This window comes from Dendrobates tinctorius, unplaced genomic scaffold, assembly GCF_039654945.1.
Source record: "Dendrobates tinctorius isolate UK_male_01 unplaced genomic scaffold, ASM3965494v1 ptg000008l, whole genome shotgun sequence".
NCBI classification, from domain to species: domain Eukaryota; kingdom Metazoa; phylum Chordata; class Amphibia; order Anura; family Dendrobatidae; genus Dendrobates; species Dendrobates tinctorius.
Window position 1 is genome coordinate 65,212,228 of NW_027361676.1, and position 20,865 is coordinate 65,233,092.

The window sequence follows — 20,865 nt, forward strand, 5'->3', positions numbered from 1 at the left end:
TAATGGTGGAAAACCCAAGGCTTCATTAACAGGTGACCGTCGTGTAGGTAGAAAAGCACACAGTAGTCACAGAAAGTTCGAGGTATTCGTGTATTATATTCCCCCACTTACTCAACAAAATTGCTAGTTGTCTTCTATAAGGAACATTTGGGCAAGACAACATGTAGCCAACATAGACCACTCAACAGACATTTGATGTAAAGTTATAGAAGCTGCAAGTATTAAACTAAAAGTCCTTTATGGATTTGGCTATCGTCAGCTGAACCCTCCATAAGCAGCGAGTCCTGCCGACAGTCTAATTTGTATGGAGACTCCTGACTCTCCCTTGACTGATGATGTTCAAGAACAGAAGGATCTGGCATATCCAATTTTGGACTGCCAATCCTTTTGTTCTCTGAGAGGAAAGCTGACAATACCGCCTCCGGAGATGTCTAGTAGCCGCTCTCTAAAAGCGTATACAGGAGCACTCCGCAGATCAAGGAGAGTCGGGCGAGGTGGCTGCTGGCCGAACAATCAGCTGAACCACTGTTTGGTTGTCAGCTTTCTATTCTGTATTTAGGGCTTAAGGCTAATCTCCAAAGCCATTATTACATGACTAGATGGTGGCCCGATTCTAATGCATCAGGTATTCTAGAATATATATGCAGTTTATTTTTGAAGATTTAATAATAATGCAATAATGCACCCCCCAATCCTGATATGTATGGTTCTCTCACCCCCAATCCTGATATGTATGGTTCTCTCACCCCCAATCTTGATATGTATGCTACCCCTCAACCCCCTATCCTGGTATGCATGGTCCCCTGACCCCCCAATCCTGGAATGCATGGTCCTCTCACCCCCCAATCCTGGTATGCATGGTCCTCTCACCCCTCTTTCCTGGTATGCCTGGTCCTCTTACCCCCCTTTCAGGGTATGCATGGTCCCCTCACCCCCCAATCCTGGTATGCATGGTCCTCTCACCCCCCAATCCTGGTATGCATGGTCCCCGTCACCCCCCTTTCCTAGTATGCATGGTCCCCTCACCCCCATTTCTTGGTATGCATGGTCCCCTCACCCCCCTTTCTTGGTATGCATGGTCCCCTCACCCCCCAATCCTGGTATGCATGGTCCCCTCAACCCCCTTTCTTGGTATGCATGGTCCCCTCACCCCCCAATCCTGGTATGCATGGAACCCTCACTCCCCAATCCTGGTATGCATGGTCCCCTCACCCCCCAATCCTGGTATGCATGGTCCCCTCACCCCCCAATCCTGGTATGCATTGTGCCCTCACCCCCCAATCCTGGTATGCATGGTCCCCTCACCCCCCAATCCTGGTATGCATGATTCCCTCACCCTCCAATCCTGGTATGCATGGTTCCCTCACCCTCCTTTCTTGGTATGCATGGTCCCCTCACCCCCATTTCCTGGTATGCATGGTCCCCTCACCCTCCTTTCCGTGTAACCGCGACCAATCAGCGTCGCGGCCCTCTGTCCGCGACCAATCACTGCCGCGGCCCTGTACAAAAATATTAAAAAATAAAAAAAAAGTTATTCTCACCTTCGGACAGCCTTCTGTCTTCTTTTCAAGTGCCCGGCCTCGCGTTCCCAGTAATGCTTTGCGGCTTAGACCGCTGATGACGTCGGTCTTCTTTCTCGCTGTCGCAAGAGTGACGTCGGTCTTCCTTCTCGCTCTCGCGAGAGTGACGTCATCAGCGGTCTAAGCCGCAAAGCATTACTGGGAACGCGAGGCCGGGCGCGTGGAAAGAAGACAGAAGGCCATCGGAAGGTGAGAATAACTTTTTTTATTTTAATTCTCTTTTTTACAGATAAGGCCTGCGGCCGCAACCAGTCAGCGGCAGGCGCAGCTTACCGTTGCAAACAGCTGTGCCTGTCGCTGATTGGTTGCGGCCTGGCGGGGGTCTGGCGGCCGCAACCAATCAGCGGCCCGCGATTTCGGTTACAGACAGACAAGATAAGGCGTTTATATATATATACACTCACTGGCCACTTTATTAGGTACACCATGCTAGTAAGGGGTTGGACCCCCTTTTGCCTTCAGAACTGCCTCAATTCTTCGTGGCAGAGATTCAACAAGGTGCTGGAAGCATTCCTCAGAGATTTTGGACCATATTGACATGATGGCATCACACAGTTGGCGCAGATTTGTCGGCTGCACATCCCTGATGCGAATCTCCCGTTCCACCACATCCCAAAGATGCTCTATTGGATTGAGATCTGGTGACTGAGGAGGCCATTTGAGTACAGTAAACTCATTGTCATGTTCAAGAAACCAATCTGAGATGATTCGAGCTTTATGACATGGCGCATTATCCTGCTGAAAGTAGCCATCAGATGTTGGGTACATTGTGGTCATAAAGGGATGGACATGGTCAGCAACAATACTCAGGTAGGCTGTGGCGTTGCAACGATGCTCAATTGGTACCAAGGGGCCCAAAGAGTGCCCAGAAAAAATTCCCCACACCATGACACCACCACCACCAGCCTGAACCGTTGATACAAGGCAGGATGGATCCATGCTTTCATGTTGTTTACGCCAAATTCTGACCCTACCATCCGAATGTCGCAGCAGAAATCGAGACTCATCAGACCAGGCAACGTTTTTCCAATCTTCTACTGTCCAATTTCGATGAGCTTGTGCAAATTGTAGCCTCAGTTTCCTGTTCTTAGCTGAGAGGAGTGGTACCCAGTGTGGTCTTCTGCTGCTGTAGCCCATCTGCCTCAAAGTTCGACGCACTGTGCGTTCAGAGATGCTCTTCTGCCTACCTTGGTTGTAACGGGTGGCAATTTGAGTCACTGTTGCCTTTCTATCAGCTCGAACCAGTCTGCCCATTCTCCTCTGACCTCTGGCATCAACATGGCATTTCCGGCCACAGAACTGCCGCTCACTGGATTTTTTTTCTTTTTCGGACCATTCTCTGTAAACCCTAGAGATGGTTGTGCGTGAAAATCCCAGTAGATCAGCAGTTTCTGAAATTCTCAGACCAGCCCTTCTGGCACCAACAATCATGCCACGTTCAAAGGCACTCAAATCACCTTTCTTCCCCATACTGATGCTTGGTTTGAACTGCAGGAGATTGTCTTGACCATGTCTACATGCCTAAATGCACTGAGTTGCCGCCATGTGATTGGCTGATTAGAAATTAAGTCTTAACACACAGTTGGACAGGTGTACCTAATAAAGTGTCCAGTGAGTGTATATATATATATATATATATATAGATAAGGGAATAGCAAACATTTGACAATTATTGGATGTGTGCTGCCAACTCATAAAAATAGACAATATAGCACCGCAAAACCTCTGAGCTTTGCTGAGCTTTGATTTGGCACCCATAGTAGTGTACTTATCTATATACCATATAACCCCCATATACCTCCTTATTTAATCTTCATACACCATATATTGTAATAATCTGGTGCTACGTGGCGGATTCATATGAGAGTGCACATAGTTTGACACTTGCATATTGTCGTGCGAAGCCAGGGACTGTTTAATCCTCCATAGAGGTTCCATTCACATTACTCCCACTTGTCTTATGTGACCCCATAGTATTAAGTTCATGTTAAACCATTTAATTCTTTCATATGTGATGGTGATAGAAACGCCTGGCTCCTACAGTTTATGCCATCGCAGTTTTGTAACTTTACTTGCTTTTTATTGGGGCTGTTTTACAGGCAAGAGAGGCAGCAGTAGATGTCATGCACTTTGATTAACCATTAACAGCATTTGATTATTTCATAGTTATTGACTTGTGAATTACCGTACTTTGGTTTTTATAGGTATTTCTTATAATATTTCTTTAATTTGTTTACAGGTATTCTTTACAAAGGCAATGGAGAAAACCAGTTCATATCTGAGCAGCCACCTGTAATTAGCTGTATGATGGGCAATGGCCGAAGACGTAGCATCTCATGTCCGAGTTGCAATGGCCAGGCTGATGGCAACAAACTTCTTGCCCCTGTGGCATTAGCCTGTGGAATAGATGGAAGTTTATATGTGGGAGATTTCAACTTTATCCGCCGAATTTTCCCATCGGGGAATGTAACAAGTGTATTGGAGCTGAGGTACGTTCCACTCTGTACATTTTTTATTGCCCATAATGTTTCCTATATGATGAAAATGAATAACAAAATGAAGTAGAAATGTAAAATAAAATGGCCTCTATAATTGCAGTAGACTACACTTGAAAAAATGAGCTAGCTTGTCATTATGTTTAATGTTTCGGCAATATATTCCAACAAGTCTATATTTTTGGTACACTACAGTCAGCCTCTCCTCAGTCTGAAGTAAATAACATTGATTAAATGGATTATTCTAAGGAATCAGTTATGAAAAATCTGTATTACTGCAATGTACTAATAAATAATGAGCAGTACACTGAATATCCTGTTTCTTGGTTTTTAGTGGTGGCACATGGGAGCTTTGATGGATTCAAGGGTGTCACTTTATTTTTATGAAATGTACTTGGGAGATGATTTTGTGGCACTTCAAAGAGTCGGATTGCCCCTTCTCAATCCTCATTTTTCGCCCTTGTAAAATAATAATACTTATACTCCCCTCCAGTGCTGGTGCTGCTCCAGTGGAGTAGGCACTGTTTCTCCCAGATATTACATAACATTATAATGTCACGCAATCCCTGTGGCCAATCAACTCTGGCTTCACTCTCCCCGCCTTTATAAAAAACATATACATCCGGAGGAAGTGAGAAATGCAGCTCTCTTGTTTCCTCGATATAAAAGTTATCATTTGAAAAAATAGAAACATAAGGACAACACATTTAATAATATATACAATAATATATACTGTATAATATATACTATATAAATACTGTGTTTCTCCGATAGATGGGTTACGGCTTATTTTCTGGAGTTATCTTGTGTTTTTTTTCATGAACAACAATCCGCATTTATTATTGAGTAAAAAAATTTTCATTTATTCAAATATAATCATGTCACCACACACATGTATATGTATATACACATGTAAATATACACACATAACACATACAGTACATACCAGTCTGTCCCCTTTTCAGTTAATCTAAACATCTGCAGTTACAGGGGTATTCCCATCTCCAAGATCCTGTCCCAATATGTAGTAGGTGTAGTAATAATAATAGTATTAGAAAATACCTCCATTTAGAAATGTTGTATAGTGTTCCTGATTTCCTATGTCTCTTTCTTCATGTTTATGCATTGCAGAACCTTAGGTATCCATGGTTACGACCACTAACAACTAGCTAATTACGGTAACTGTCACTATATCAGTGGTCGTAACCATGGATAAGTTCCTGCAATGCCTAAACATGAGGAAAGAGACATAGTGAATCAGAAAATCTATACTGCATTTCTGATTGGAGGTATTTGCTAATATTATTATGCCTACTACATATTGGGATATTGGGATAGGATCTTGGAAATGTGAATACTCCTTTAAAAGACCTTTGGTAACATTATTGTGACATGATGGTGATGTCACCAAAGGTCCTTAAGCAGTCTTAACTGCAGAATAGAATAGTTGGGTGTCCCTAAGAGAGTGTGGGCCATGAGAAATTGACCACTTAGCCCCATCTTCCCCCTTATTCCTGCCCTCCGTACCAGCCTGTCCCCTCTTTAATTCCTTTAGACTACTGTAGTTAAAGTACTTTTGGTGAAATCTTGGTCACATGACCTTAAATGTCCTTAACCTGTTTTAAACTCGAAATAGAAATGCTGTGGGCCTTGGGCAACTGACCAGTTACCCCCAAACTTTGGCCCTGACTGTAACTAAGGATTATTTTTGGAGTAGGGCTTATATTTCAAACATAATCCAGAAATCCTGTAAAATCATGGTATGGTTTATTTTCAAGGTAGGTAATATTTTCAGGGAAACATGGTATAACATGTTCTCCTCCTTCCTCACTGACTGTAGAGCTCTCCTGTTCTCAAAATGGCTTCTGATATAGAAGCAAGCATGTGACCAGCCTCTTCCAGTTGGAAGACACTGCACATAGATAATCCGTCTTTCAATTCAACGAGACTGATGGACTCGTCTGGCCACATGCTTCTCCACCAGCAGCCATTTTATGGAGCTGTGCATTCTGTGAGTACGACTGTACTAACAAGGAGGAGAACCTGTAATATGTATACATTAGTAAGTGCCACAAAATTGTATCCCCAACATATTTGTTACCCTAACGGTAAAGTGGCCAAGCGCAATAAATATGACTTAAAGCTGGCTGGTTTACACAACAGTTCTGAGGCCATATTTTTAAGGCTTCTATTTAGGCCTAACTGTTGATTTCCTGACCTGGAAACCTTGTTTGTAGAGATGCAATGCTAATTCCACCCAAAACTGAAAATCCTGTATTTTTGCAGTGTGCGTAATGCATGTTTTCAGCTGAGGAGCAGGCTACTCAAATGGCACTAGCAAAACATTGTGTCAGCTATTAAAACTATCAAAAGATGGTCTTGTTGCCCATAGCAACCAGAGTGCAGCTTCTTTTATTTGTTAAACAGTTCTTAAAAAAAGTAAGCTCCACTTGTATTGGTGGCTATAGACAACAAGGAAAAAACAGTAGAGATTTACAGGACAGCGGACCAGCGGCCAGGTCAGTATTCCATAGCCATAATCCTCGGAAAAGAAAATGTGGCAAATAGCACTCACTGTCCTCAAATGTCCTTTATTGGATTTTACATAAAACAGGTGAACATGGAGTGAAAAAGTACCGGATGACGGCCATTTCATGCACACAATGCGCTTCTACGAGTCCCATTGTGTGCGCGAAATGGCCATCGTCCAGTACTTTTTCACTCCATGTTCACCTGTTTTATGTAAAATCCAATAAGGGACATTTGAGGATGGTGAGTGCCATTTGCCACTTTTTCTTTTCTGAGGATTATGGACATTGACTTTTGCATTTCCTGTGACTAGGCACCTGTATGTCCTGATCCGGTATCGCATTGAAAGTCCAGGAACATTGCAGCAGTGCTGGTCTGTTTCTTCTTGCACAAGTATTCCATAGCCGTTCAAGGGGAGCCCTGCACACCACCTCCTACCTGCTGCCATTCCTTTTGATTAGCTGTCCTTGCTCGGTGGGACACACACACAAAATCATACCAGGCCAGCTAATCAAAGAGGAATCGGGGATGCCGACATGCTGGGGGACGGTTTTCAGTGCTTTTGTCCAGCAACCTTGGAAAACTGACCTGACCGATGGGCTAGGATGCTACAAATTTATTTTCTCATATCTAAAAGTCAGTTTTGTTAAATTAAAGCTCAGTAGCGTGCAAAAGTGTTCCGAAAAACTGTCTGTTGCCCTTTGCAACCGATCAGAAGTTAGCGGTCATCTTTGAAGAGTGGATTAATAAGGCAATGATAATAATGATGAGCTCTGATTGGTTGTGTTGTGCAACACAGATACTATTTCCTAGATTTCAGGTGGAGCACGAAAAGGAAATTAATATTTCTAATTAAGCATTGATGAAAACGTAATCACATGTGCATGTTGTGCCTATATTACTAATAATTGATCATATTTTTTCTTTAATTTCTGCTGCCTAGGAGGTAAATAAATGTATTTTCCCCACATTTAAATGATTCTGATCTTTGATTGTTCATTGTAAGAGGATTTCTCCTATAAAGACTACAGCTTGGAATGTATTTCTAGCATGGGAGTTTACTCTGATCAATGGGGGGGACAGAAAGCTCTTTTACTATAACGCTATAACAGACGCCTGCTCATGTTAGATTTATATTTGAATAATAGAACATGAACTTGAGAAATGTTCCAAAAATAACAATCAAAGTAACTTCCCTATGACGTGTTTGTTACTTTTCCAAAAAAGAATAATTAAAATTTCATTTGATACAATTTCCAATTTTGTAGCATGCAAATTGGGTTACCTGTCATCCCCACTCATGTTCCTCCATTACCATCGTGTGCATCTTTAAACTGCGTTTGATTTACTGTCGCTTTCTTCTCTTTCTTGCTTTCACCCAGAAATAAAGATTTTAGGCACAGGTAAGGAACCAGAATGAGTAACGTCTCCATGATGTCAGTTTCATCCACATAGCATCTATGGTCATGGTTGTGTTGTGCCCCATTGTGTGTGCCAGGCAGAGACGGACCTTCATGTGATAGGAGGCTTTTACATAACGAAAAGCTAAGATATTCTTATCTGACGGTCCCAGATATAAATATTACATTACAACATACTGGTTTTATGACCTGTGTTTTGGCTGCGAAACTGGACAGAGACAGGTGCTGCAACGTGATCAAAAGAAATTTTCTAGCAGGTACAAGAGGACGGGAAGACGTGGCTTTGTTCCACATATGTCTCTGCTGAAAGCCTTTGTTACATAGCCCTTGTGGTCTCTGTCTAGTCAGAGATGTGATCCTAACAAGGAAGTTTTTATCAAAGTCTCCCCGAGCGAAGACTGCAGTAAGCCCTATAAAAAAAGGTGCTGCGATACAATGGGGCCAATTTATTCTCAACCTTAAAGGGAACTCATCATCAGAGGATTCTTTATTTATGTCTAAAACAGGCTCCGTCCGGTAACAGAGAAGGATTTTTTATACATAGTAGCTTTCCTGTCTCTGTAAATCTATTATTTATTCTCTCAACTTCTTTAACTCTTCAATGCCTGTTTGTCCGCAAGGCTCCCAGTATATTGTGCTACAGTGATGCTATAATATTGGTTATGTAGTTTGCAAAACATTCCTGGTGTCATTTTCTGACCACATTGACAAACCGAGGTGTTGCTCTATGATATCTGCCAACTTATATATTTCAACCACTTGGAGGTTCGCGTTTTACTCTTAATGATAATATGGTGTTGGACATATTCCTGCTGTTTTACTTTGCTACTGTATATGTACAGTAAGCGGTAATACTCCTACCTGCAATAACGAGGTAGGCTACAAAATTATTCAGATAATTGGAAGTAAAGATTCCAAATGTGGTATGTGTCAATCCATGCATGTGCTGTGTACATATATTGTATATAGAAATACATTCATATATATATATATATATATATATACACTCACTGGCCATGCTAGTAAGGGGTTGGACCCCCTTTTGCCTTCAGAACTGCCTCAATTCTTCGTGGCAGAGATTCAACAAGGTGCTGGAAGCATTCCTCAGAGATTTTGGACCATATTGACATGATGGCATCACACAGTTGGCGCAGATTTGTCGGCTGCACATCCCTGATGCGAATCTCCCGTTCCACCACATCCCAAAGATGCTCTATTGGATTGAGATCTGGTGACTGAGGAGGCCATTTGAGTACAGTAAACTCATTGTCATGTTCAAGAAACCAATCTGAGATGATTCGAGCTTTATGACATGGCGCATTATCCTGCTGAAAGTAGCCATCAGATGTTGGGTACATTGTGGTCATAAAGGGATGGACATGGTCAGCAACAATACTCAGGTAGGCTGTGGCGTTGCAACGATGCTCAATTGGTACCAAGGGGCCCAAAGAGTGCCCAGAAAAAATTCCCCACACCATGACACCACCACCACCAGCCTGAACCGTTGATACAAGGCAGGATGGATCCATGCTTTCATGTTGTTTACGCCAAATTCTGACCCTACCATCCGAATGTCGCAGCAGAAATCGAGACTCATCAGACCAGGCAACGTTTTTCCAATCTTCTACTGTCCAATTTCGATGAGCTTGTGCAAATTGTAGCCTCAGTTTCCTGTTCTTAGCTGAGAGGAGTGGTACCCAGTGTGGTCTTCTGCTGCTGTAGCCCATCTGCCTCAAAGTTCGACGCACTGTGCGTTCAGAGATGCTCTTCTGCCTACCTTGGTTGTAACGGGTGGCAATTTGAGTCACTGTTGCCTTTCTATCAGCTCGAACCAGTCTGCCCATTCTCCTCTGACCTCTGGCATCAACATGGCATTTCCGGCCACAGAACTGCCGCTCACTGGATTTTTTTTCTTTTTCGGACCATTCTCTGTAAACCCAAGAGATGGTTGTGCGTGAAAATCCCAGTAGATCAGCAGTTTCTGAAATTCTCAGACCAGCCCTTCTGGCACCAACAATCATGCCACGTTCAAAGGCACTCAAATCACCTTTCTTCCCCACACTGATGCTCGGTTTGAACTGCAGGAGATTGTCTTGACCATGTCTACATGCCTAAATGCACTGAGTTGCCGCCATGTGATTGGCTGATTAGAAATTAAGTCTTAACACACAGTTGGACAGGTGTACCTAATAAAGTGGCCAGTGAGTGTATATATATATATATATATATATATATACACACAGAGTGAGCCATTTATGTGGATACACCTGTGTGGGCCATTTATAAAGAAGGCCATGGTCACCACCCATCTTGAAAAGTTTTCCCCCTCCCGTATACTAATGTGCCACAAACAGAAAGTTGATAAGACCAACCATTTCCATTTTATTTAGGTATATCCATATAAATGGCCCACCCTGTAGGTATATACAGTTGTGGCCAAAAGTATTGACACCCCTGCAATTTTGTCAGATAATGCTCAGTTTCTTCCTGAAAATGATTGCAAACACAAATTCTTTGGTATTATTAACTTCATTTAATTTGTCTTAAATGAAAAAACACAAAAGGAATTGTCCTAAAGCCAAATTGGATATAATTCCACACCAAACATAAAAAGAGGGTGGACAAGAGTATTGGCACTGTTCGAAAAATCATGTGATGCTTCTCTAATTTGTGTAATTAACAGCACCTGTAACTTATCTGTGGCACCTAACAGGTGTTGGCAATAACTAAATCACACTTGCAGCCAGTTGACATGGATTAAAGTTGACTCAACCTCTGTCCTGTGTCCTTGTGTGTACCACATTGAGCATGGAGAAAAGAAAGAAGACCAAAGAACTGTCTGAGGACTTGAGAAACCAAATTGTGAGGAAGCATGAGCAATCTCAAGGCTACAAGTCCATCTCCAAAGACTTGAATGTTCCTGTGTCTACCGTGCGCAGTGTCATCAAGAAGTTTAAAGCCCATGGCACTGTGGCTAACCTCCCTAGATGTGGACGGAAAAGAAAAATTGACAAGAGATTTCAACGCAAGATTGTGCGGATGTTGGATAAAGAACCTTGACTAACATCCAAACAAGTTCAAGCTGCCCTGCAGTCCGAGGGTACAACAAGGTCAACCCGTACTATCCGTCGACGTCTGAATGAAAGGGACTGTATGGTAGGAGACCCAGGAAGACCCCACTTCTTACCCCGAGACATAAAAAAGCCAGGCTGGAGTTTGCCAAAACTTACCTGAAAAAGCCTAAAACGTTTTGGAGGAATGTTCTTTGGTCAGATGAGACAAAAGTAGAGCTTTTTGGGCAAAAGCATCAACATAGAGTTTACCGGAGAAAAAAAGAGGCATTCGAAGAAAAAAACACGGCCCCTACAGTCAAACATGGCGGAGGTTTCCTGATGTTTTGGGGTTGCTTTGCTGCCTCTGGCACTGGACTGCTTGACCATGTGCATGGCATTATGAAGTCTGAAGACTACCAACAAATTTTGCAGCATAAAATAGGGCCCAGTGTGAGAAAGCTGGGTCTCCCTCAGAGGTCATGGGTCTTCCAGCTGGACAATGACCCAAAACACACTTCAAAAAGCACTAGAAAATGGTTTGAGAGAACGCACTGGAGACTTCTAAGGTGGCCAGCAATGAGTCCAGACCTGAATCCCATAGAACACCTGTGGAGAGATCTAAAAATGGCAGTTTGGAGGAGGCACCATTCAAATATCAGGGACCTGGAGCAGTTTGCCAAAGAAGGATGGTCTAAAATTCCAGCAGAGCATTGTAAGAAACGCATTGATGGTTACCGGAAGCGTTTGGTCGCAGTTATTTTGGCTAAAGGTTGTGCAACCAAGTATTAGGCTGAGGGTGCCAATACCTTTGTCTGGCCCATTTTTGGAGTTTTGTGTGAAATGATCAATGTTTTGCTTTTTGCTTCATTCTCTTTTGTGTTTTTTCATTTAAGACAAATTAAAAGAAGATAATAATACCAAAGAATTTGTGTTTGCAATCATTTTCAGGAAGAAACTGACTATTATCTGACAAAATTGCAGGGTTGTCAGTACTTTTGGCCACAACTGTACATGTTTCCCCACACCCTCACTTCTCTAGATGGGGGTCTCTATTACAAACAAGCAAAACAGAAGCCGCGGAGACACCATCACATGTTTCTCAACGCAAGCAGTGACTAGCCAGGTCTTTCACCGGGAAGGAACAACCACGGGAAGGGCAGTCTCCAATGAAGGAAACCACCTATGCCAAAACATGGTATCCATCCACAGACAGCTGTTTCGGGGTATTTGCCCCTCATCAGTGTGGAGTAGGAAACTGGCTAGTAGGAGCAATGCCTAGTAGAAGACTGTGAAAAATGAGGATGGTTGACCTCATGGAGATCAACATCCAACACTGCAGAGACACCATCACGTGTTTCTCAACGCAGTGATTCTAGAGCACTGCCCCCATCCCTTATGGGAAATATGCAAAACATGCAAAACAGAAGCCGCGGAGACACCATCACATGTTTCTCAACGCAAGCAATGACTAGCCAGGTCTTTCACCGGGAAGGAACAACCACGGAAAGGGCAGTCTCCAATGAAGGAAACCACCTATGCCAAAACATGGTATCCATCCACAGACAGCTGTTTCTGGGTATTTACCCCTCATCAGTGTGGAGTAGGAAACTGGCTAGTAGGAGCAATGCCAAGTAGAAGACTGTGAAAAATGAGGATAGTTGACCTCATGGAGATCAACATCCAACACTGCGGAGACACCATCACGTGTTTCTCAGCGCAGTGATTCTAGAGCACTGCCCCCATCCCTTATGGGAAATATGCAAAACATGCAAAACATGTTCCTTCCCGGTGAAAGACCTGGCTAGTCATTGCTTGCGTTGAGAAACATGTGATGGTGTCTCCGCGGCTTCTGTTTTGCATGTTTTGCATATTTCCCATAAGGGATGGGGGCAGTGCTCTAGAATCACTGCGTTGAGAAACACGTGATGGTGTCTCCGCAGTGTTGGATGTTGATCTCCATGAGTTCATTCATCCTCATTTTTCACAGTCTATTACAAACAAGGCTCAGCCTGCTGTCAGAAGCAATCAAAATTTACTATAATTGAAATCTAGCTCTTAATTGTAATCTAGGCTCATTGTTTCCTCCTTCTATAGTCCGAACCGGGGTGTGCTGTTACAAAAACAAAATAATGAGGATAAAAAATAGGAAAAAAATTCTTGGCAACCCCCACTATGAAAGATCTGTACACGCATTCTCATTGATGTTATGGTGTATACTTGTTTCTTTATATGCTGTACAAGTCCCCCTGAATAGCTGCCAGGTGTGCCAGGGCTGCATTTCCCAGCATCGTTTCTTTGCGATCTTTGTATATATTACTGTTATTACATTGAATACAGATTTGCATTATTCCTTGTGTTGGTAAGACAAGACATTCTGGCACCCAAGGCAAAGATCTATACCTCTTTTGTGTTAGGCCCATCTGCATAAAAATGAAGCGATCACATGGTACGGCTCATATTTTAGCTTCTGTGCGCTTTTTAGGCTTATATTTTCTTAACAGAGTTCACAAAAGCTAATAATATTCTAGGCAAAGGGACCGCAGGTGCAGAATGAAGAAAGACACATTTGTGAGTAGATGGCAATACTCACTGAGTTTTGGCATTGTGCAATTAATTCACCGTCCAGTCGTGTAAAAGCCTATACACTGTATAAAAAGTTCTTTAACTTTCTAATATAGTTTGTGTTTTAGTTCCTCCTGAAGATCTGTGCTTTTGTAATTCCAGAAAAGGGCCACCACCTCCCCATCCTTTGCTTTGTCACTTGTGCAATGATGTGTCGTGACTACAGCAGTCAATCACTGGTATGGGGGCGACAGCGGCATAATTTATGCTAATTTGCTTTAAAAGGAGCTTTTTAGGGGTCTTTCCTGTACAGCTGAAACAGGACTTTAATTCTATCATGGCTAAACATACTAATCTGACCCATCCCAAAATAATGTATGTCACGTGTTTTCCTGAATATTGCATTCCAAAAAGTGGATATACTGATATATGGATGGATAAATAGTGCATGAGGACTGTGTTATTTATTTCAGGGACTTTAAAATTGATGGACAAAGATAAGCTATTAAAGGGAATCTGTCAGGTGATTTTTAGGTAGGATACTAATGTTATCCTGAAATAGTGCTTGGGCAGCCCTATCAAAACATGTAAATTGTATTATTTGGTACCTACTTTGTATTTCCTGTAACCTTCTAAACAAAGCATGAGCAGCTTTACCTAGTCCGGTCAATGATTGCTTGCCGACTAGTCCTGCATATTATTATGCTTTGCTTATATAGCGCCATTAATTTACCAGCACCTTACAGACATCATCACTGTCCCCATTGGGGCTCACAATCTAAACTCCCTATCAGTATGTCTCTGGACTGTGGGAGGAAACCCATGCAAACACAGGGAGAACATACAATCTCTTTGTAGATAATGTCCTTGGTGGGACTTGAATCCAGGACCCCAGTGTTGCAAAGCAACAGTGCTAACCACTGAGCATCCATTCTGGTCATTAGCATATGAAAATGAATTGTGATTATCAAAACTTATCCGCTCCCTAATTCACTGTTGCTCCTCTATTGTCTATGACACTATTTGTAAAATTTGTATGTAGCTGCTGTACAGGGTAGGCATCCTCACAGTAAATGAAACTGTGCATGCGCAAACCTTGGAAGTATCGCGCATGCGCAAGATTTTTACTATTAATGACCTAGACGACAGAGGGGTGGCAGAGAATATTTGGGATGGATAAGCCGGTATAATCACAATTCATAGGACTCGATGGAGCGCAATCATCAATGACTAGGCTAGGTAAACCTGCTGCGTGCTGTGTTTAGGGGGTTACCGCAAGAAAGCCAAGGTAGGTACAGTAATAAAATGTACATGTTCCAAAAGGGCTGCCTGAGCACTATTTCAGGATATTATTAGTATGCTATCTAAAAGTAACCTGACAGATTCCTTTTAATTTCAGCTTGCTGATAATCCGACTCTTCTCTTCCCTTCAATCATCTTAGCCAAGGTGCCATGGCGCTTCATACCTGCTATAGCTTACTAGGTACTACGCCTTTTGTTTTTTGTTTTTTTACAAACTCTTGTCTGATTTTGAAACTTGTGAATGTCTGGTACAGAAGGAGAAAGGACCCTGCCCGCGAGAGCTCACAATCTATGAGACATTAGAAATTATGTGAGCGCCTATACCAATAACAAGGTGCTCTTTTTTAGATATGACCCAGATGCTAAAGACTCACCTTTAGTAATGAGCGAGTATACTCATTACTCGAGTTTTCCGAGCATACTCGGGTGTTCTCCAAGTATCTTGGGCGTGCTTGGAGATTTAGTTTGTGTCTCCGCAGCTACATGATATATGGCTGCTAGACAGCCTGAATACATGTGGGGATTCTCTAACAAACAGGCATTCCCTGCATGTATTCTACCAGCACATCCAAGATAGTAAGTGTATCCAGCTAGATTCTTGGAATAAAAACAGTTTGGGAAAGGGGTGGATATGTGCAAAAGACTTTAGCGGTCACAACTGTCAATGCACAATAAAGAAAATATACATACAAATTGGCCAGCATGAGCTATAAGTGTCTAATGACTAAGCTGGTTCAGGAACACTGTGGCTGTGATACAAATATATTACGTACATTAAGTCTATTATTGCTACTCATGTAAAAGCGTGAGGTTCTATGCACACATTTGATCAAATTATGTGAGTCCATCTACCAATGACAAGGTGACCTTTTTAGATAGGACTCTTATGCTAAAAGTGGTGTTTACAGTAATGAATAGGATTAAGCAGCAATTAGCTGCAATACCAAGCATAACCACTCCAAAATGTATGGTGCTGTGTTTAAAAATGAAGGGGAAGGAGCAATGGCTGGAGCACCGCAGCCCCTTAATTGCTGGAGACACATTGAGATTGAGTTTGTCCCTCAAATGATCTGATATCTTAACCCCATAGTGACCAGGACAATTTTTTTTAAATCTGACCACTGTCACTTTATATGGTAACTCTGGAACGCTTAAAAAAATCCCAGTGATTTTCAGACTGTTTTTTCGTGACACATTATAATTTATGATAATGCTAAATTTACATCTATATGTTTTGTATTTATTTATAAAAAAAATTAGAAATATGACAGAATTTTTTAAAAAAATTGTAATTTCCAAACTTTGAATGATTATCCCTTTAATCCAGATAGTCATACCGCACAAAAACTTTACATCAGCACCATTTGTAAAATATTATTTTGTTTTGTTTGCATTTTAGGAGGTTTCAAAATGTAGCAGCAATTTTTCATTTTTGCAAGGAAATTTACAAAATTTATTTTTTAGGGACCTATCCAGGTTTGAAGTGACTTTGGGGGTCTTATACAGCTATGGAAAAAATTCAGAGACCACCACATCAAAACCCTGTCATGGGCAGCCCATTTCCAGACCTGAACCCCATAGAAAACCTCTGGAATGTATTCAAGAGGATGACAGATAGTCACAAGCCATCAAGCAAAGAAGAACTGCTTAAATTTTTGCGCCAGAAGCAGTGTGAAAGACTGGTGGAAAGCATGCCAAGACACATGAAAGCTGTGATTAAAAATCATGGTTATTCCACAAAATATTGATTTCTGAACTCTTCCTGAGTTAAATCATTAGTATTGTTGTTTCTAAATGATTTAGGAACTTGTTTTCTTAGCATTATTTGAGGTCTGAAAGCACTGGGTTTTTTTTAAATTTTGACAATTTTTCTTTGTCAGAAAAAAAATACAAAATTCATTGCTTGGAAATTCGGCGACATGTTGTCAGAAGTTTATAGAATAAATAACAATTTACATTTTACTCAAAAATATACCTATAAAGAGAAAAATCAGACAAACTGAACATTTGGAAGTGGTCTCAATTTTTGCCAGAGCTGTATATTGGAAAACCCCCAAAAGTGATACCATTTTAAAAAACGGCAACCCTCAACATATTGAAAACTGCTGTCAGGCAGTTTATTAACACTTCAGTTGATTTTCAGGAATGAATGCAAAGTGACATGACCGGAATGAAGGCATATTTTTTACCACCTACATGTCGCTGACTTTTGAACAGGTCAGTGTATCCGGCAGACTCTAAGGCCATTCTTTTGCCATGAACTGCCATGGGAAACATCAGGACCACACAATCACGATCTCAGGGTGCCGATGGGGATAAAGAGGGAGCCCCTCACTCTCTGTTAACTATTTATATAATGTCACTATTAACAACAGCATGTTAGGGGTTAAACAGATATGGACAGTGCCAATGCTGATTGTGGCTGATGCAGCAAGTTGTCAGCTATAGTGTACGGCCGACAGCTGCTGGATTGTCACCTGTATGGGGATGCTAGGCTTTTATGTCTCAGGTCAGTATAAAGACGTATTGGCGGTCATTAAGGGGTTAAGGATCGGCTATCAATATCTAAATATTGGAACGACCTTTTAAACTAATATTTTATTTTATTGCTTCAGCATTCTGCATAAAAGTCATGAGTGGTTTCGGGAAAGTGTGGATATCAGAGTTTTGCTATTTTATATAAGAACAATTAAAAAGATGGAATGCGCAGCCCTCTAAATTTCTACTGATACAGCCCTCCCTCATCATAAAAGATGGAACAATGCTGTGTGCTCGTCATAATGCTCCTTAGAAACCACGTACCTTGCCTGTGTTGTTTCTCAGCCAGCAAAATCAAAAAAGATGCTTTTTTGCAATTGCTCTAAAGGGAGCCAGATCAGATGAAAAATTTCTGCAACTTAATTACCTTTGCTGCTTTGATAGAAAAAAAAAAAAAAGATCTCGATGCTGTGTGCATTTCTCCATTCATCTGTTAGGCTTAGTAGACTATAGATAGGGATCTCTAATTTTTTTCCATTAATTTCTTACAACACAGTCTGCCAAATAGTGTTTCAGCAATGAAAATTGAGAAGGGGATTTGACTTCTCGCATAATGATTATGGCAGAGTTAAATCTGCATGCTAGAGGCGGACAGAGCTGCAAGAGCGATCGTTATCAGTTTGGCACACCGCGTCCCGTTCTCAGTGAATCGAGGGAGGACAGTAGTGGGTGCTTTCTGCGATGGGAATGTTAAGAGATCTATTTAAATAGGAAACTTCAAAGTAACTGGGGAAGTTCATTTTAAAATTCCACTTCAATAGGCTCGCATTTAGAAAGTGGTTTACTTTGATTTCTAGAATATTGTGCGTGGTTGTTTGCATGCTAAAGATTATTTTACTCAGTTTCTGCTTTCTCGACAATGAACGCAATGCCGTATACTTTTATTAATTACAGTAACTAGCTGCACTTCACAGCAGAAAGATGGATATAGGTTCACAGCACATTGCGGGGGAATATTGTGCTCATAGGCACAGAAGTCACGTGCACACTCCTCGGCAGGTGATGTGGGCTATCACTGCAAGCAAAGGCCCACCAGTAACATTGATTCTTGGGGCCTACTGCTCAGCTACATACAAAATTAATCTGACCCTAGTACACAAATTTACTTATGCTTCTATGTAACCTTAATTTTCTGCAAATTGTGAATCGAGTGTAATAGCACTACTCATTAGCACTCCTGCACAGGGGCCTACCGGAGGATTTTCCTGTTCTCCTGTGGGCCAGTCCGAGACTGACTGCAAGAGTCTATTTATCTCCTCTCACGCAATCTTGCATTCTATTATTGGCTATAAAGTGAGCATAAATCACACCCCAGCACAGTCCACATGCCTCATATACAGCCACCACTTATGAAACATATGGGTGATGAGACCCTGAAATATATATTATCGTCCAACAATTAAAATGCCTCACACACTGGTGGACACAGACAGAATAGTCCCCTGTGAAAGAACAATATATGGGCTCTTTGCAGCCCAAGAGCTCCAAAAAATGCAAAATTACACCTGCTTTATAGGTATAAAATGGCCCTTCTTACCTTTTGGGCCCCGGTGCGGCCACACAAGTTGCACCAATGATATGTTCGCTCCTGGCCTCACTTTTTCTGAAAGTCTATGGATTCTTTAGAATATACAAGGGACAAATTTATTAAAGTTTTAAACTTTAATCTAAAAAATATAGTGCTTATAAGAAAAGGTATAAAAGAGAAAAATAAAGCCACACACAAATATGTAAAATAGTTATAAATATAAAGGAGATTAAATAAATACCTAAACGTTTCTGTCTAAAGTTGTTCTTCTGTTTCCGTGAGGGTAGGAGAAAAGGGTTTATGGGTCACATTCATCTTGGGCTGACGCACGCATTTGAACACCTTTCCCGTGTGTAACCCATCTTTTATATGCCTGGTCCTGGGCTCACCTTTCCAGAACAGCCGAGATTGTGATATTGAAATCACAGGTTTGTAACTGGACCATGGACTAGTTAGGGGCAAGCACCTTGTATATGAACTACTTTATTTGTGCCAACTATTCCCTTCCTTTAGTAAATAGGACACGTCCAGCCTGGCCACAAGGAATGGCTCATCAGGTCAAGGGGTCACGAATGACACCCTTTGTAGTATCAGGCAAACCCCCTTTGGTTCTCAGGTCCTGTAATAAGGGACATGGAGGTTATGTAGTTTTATTAATCATGTGAATGACAAACTAATGTTATTTGACTGATGTTATAATTTCCTTTCCAAAGTCCTTCCATAAAATATGGTAACATGCCCACAGACCTTTCATTACCTAATCAGAGGCCAAAACAATAAATTTTTAGACCATTTTGGAAACTAAGGTGGTAGCAATATGGAAAATGAAATGAAGTTAAAAGGAGTGAATATCACTAGAGATAGAGTTATAGCTTGTTGCCAATTTGCCCTCTATTTTGGGACACATGAATGTAAATTTACTACTCTTGTCTACAACTGAAAAGAATCTAAATTACACGCTTTAATAGCCTTTCCAGTATAAAAGTTATTAAAATTAAAATGTTTAAATTCCCTTTGTTGCCCTTGGAATTACTTTTTATATCATTTTAAGTGGTCATCTGTGTTCTTTCTATGATTTTTGTGAATGACAGACTTGTTTGAATAGGTGATTTATTAAGTATAAAGCATCTGATCATTAATTCTCACCACCCTGATGACTATTCATAACCTCCCGAGAGTTGTATAGAGTGGCATTATGCTTGCTGAACCCTCACTTTATACAGACTTTTTCTACATGGGCATGCTGGTGGGGACCGGTTTCCCCTGTCATGGAGATTGAGCATAACTGTTAATTTAGCCATACATTAGGTGGCTGTTGACCGAGCGTTGATTTGGCCAATTGTTCAGTCGTCTCTTCCATACACAGGAGAACTCGTTCACTTAAGTTCTCCTGTATTCTTTATGAGAAAGCTGACACGTTAGCTGGCTACTTGTCTCCGGGAGAATGATGTGATCGGCAGTCCGAAATCAGACATGTGCAATCGATATCTCTTCTGAGCGTCAGTCTTAAGGCGCCCCCATACACATTTTCGTGCTGCTGAATTCCCCCTTTCATCTTAGTAGTTGGAGCCTTCCCAATTTACTATTTATCACTTATCCATGGATGTATGGTGAATGATTTCTACTGGAAAACTCCTTCAGGCTTTATAGTTCATTCATTTTTTTCTTATTGAGTTGTATAGTGTAGCCATCACTTTATATAGATTCCTCACCCATGAACATACAGTTGGGAGTTGGACCATTACCAATCTACCATTTCTCATGTATTAAATTGGATAGGCGGTAAATGTTCATTTATTTTTTATTTTTCCATTCATAAATCCTTTGGGTGATGCTTGAAATTTGGGACTACCGTGG

The 20,865-nt window shown here is 41.4% G+C and overlaps 1 protein-coding gene across 10 annotated transcripts in view; it reads left to right on the forward strand.

The window, feature by feature from the left end:
• Positions 1-20,865, forward strand: part of TENM3 (teneurin transmembrane protein 3) — a 1,679,324-nt gene that overhangs the window by 1,555,588 nt on the left and 102,871 nt on the right. For 4 of the 10 annotated variants that reach the window (XM_073577886.1, XM_073577894.1, XM_073577897.1 and 1 more), the window contains 2 exons: positions 3,820-4,069; positions 7,987-8,007. In XM_073577886.1, coding sequence (XP_073433987.1) covers positions 3,820-4,069; positions 7,987-8,007 — 271 coding nt within the window. Of the gene's footprint in view, positions 1-3,819; positions 4,071-7,984; positions 8,008-20,865 lie in introns of all 10 variants that reach the window. The other 6 variants (XM_073577907.1, XM_073577899.1, XM_073577917.1 and 3 more) reach the window with 2 other exon arrangements.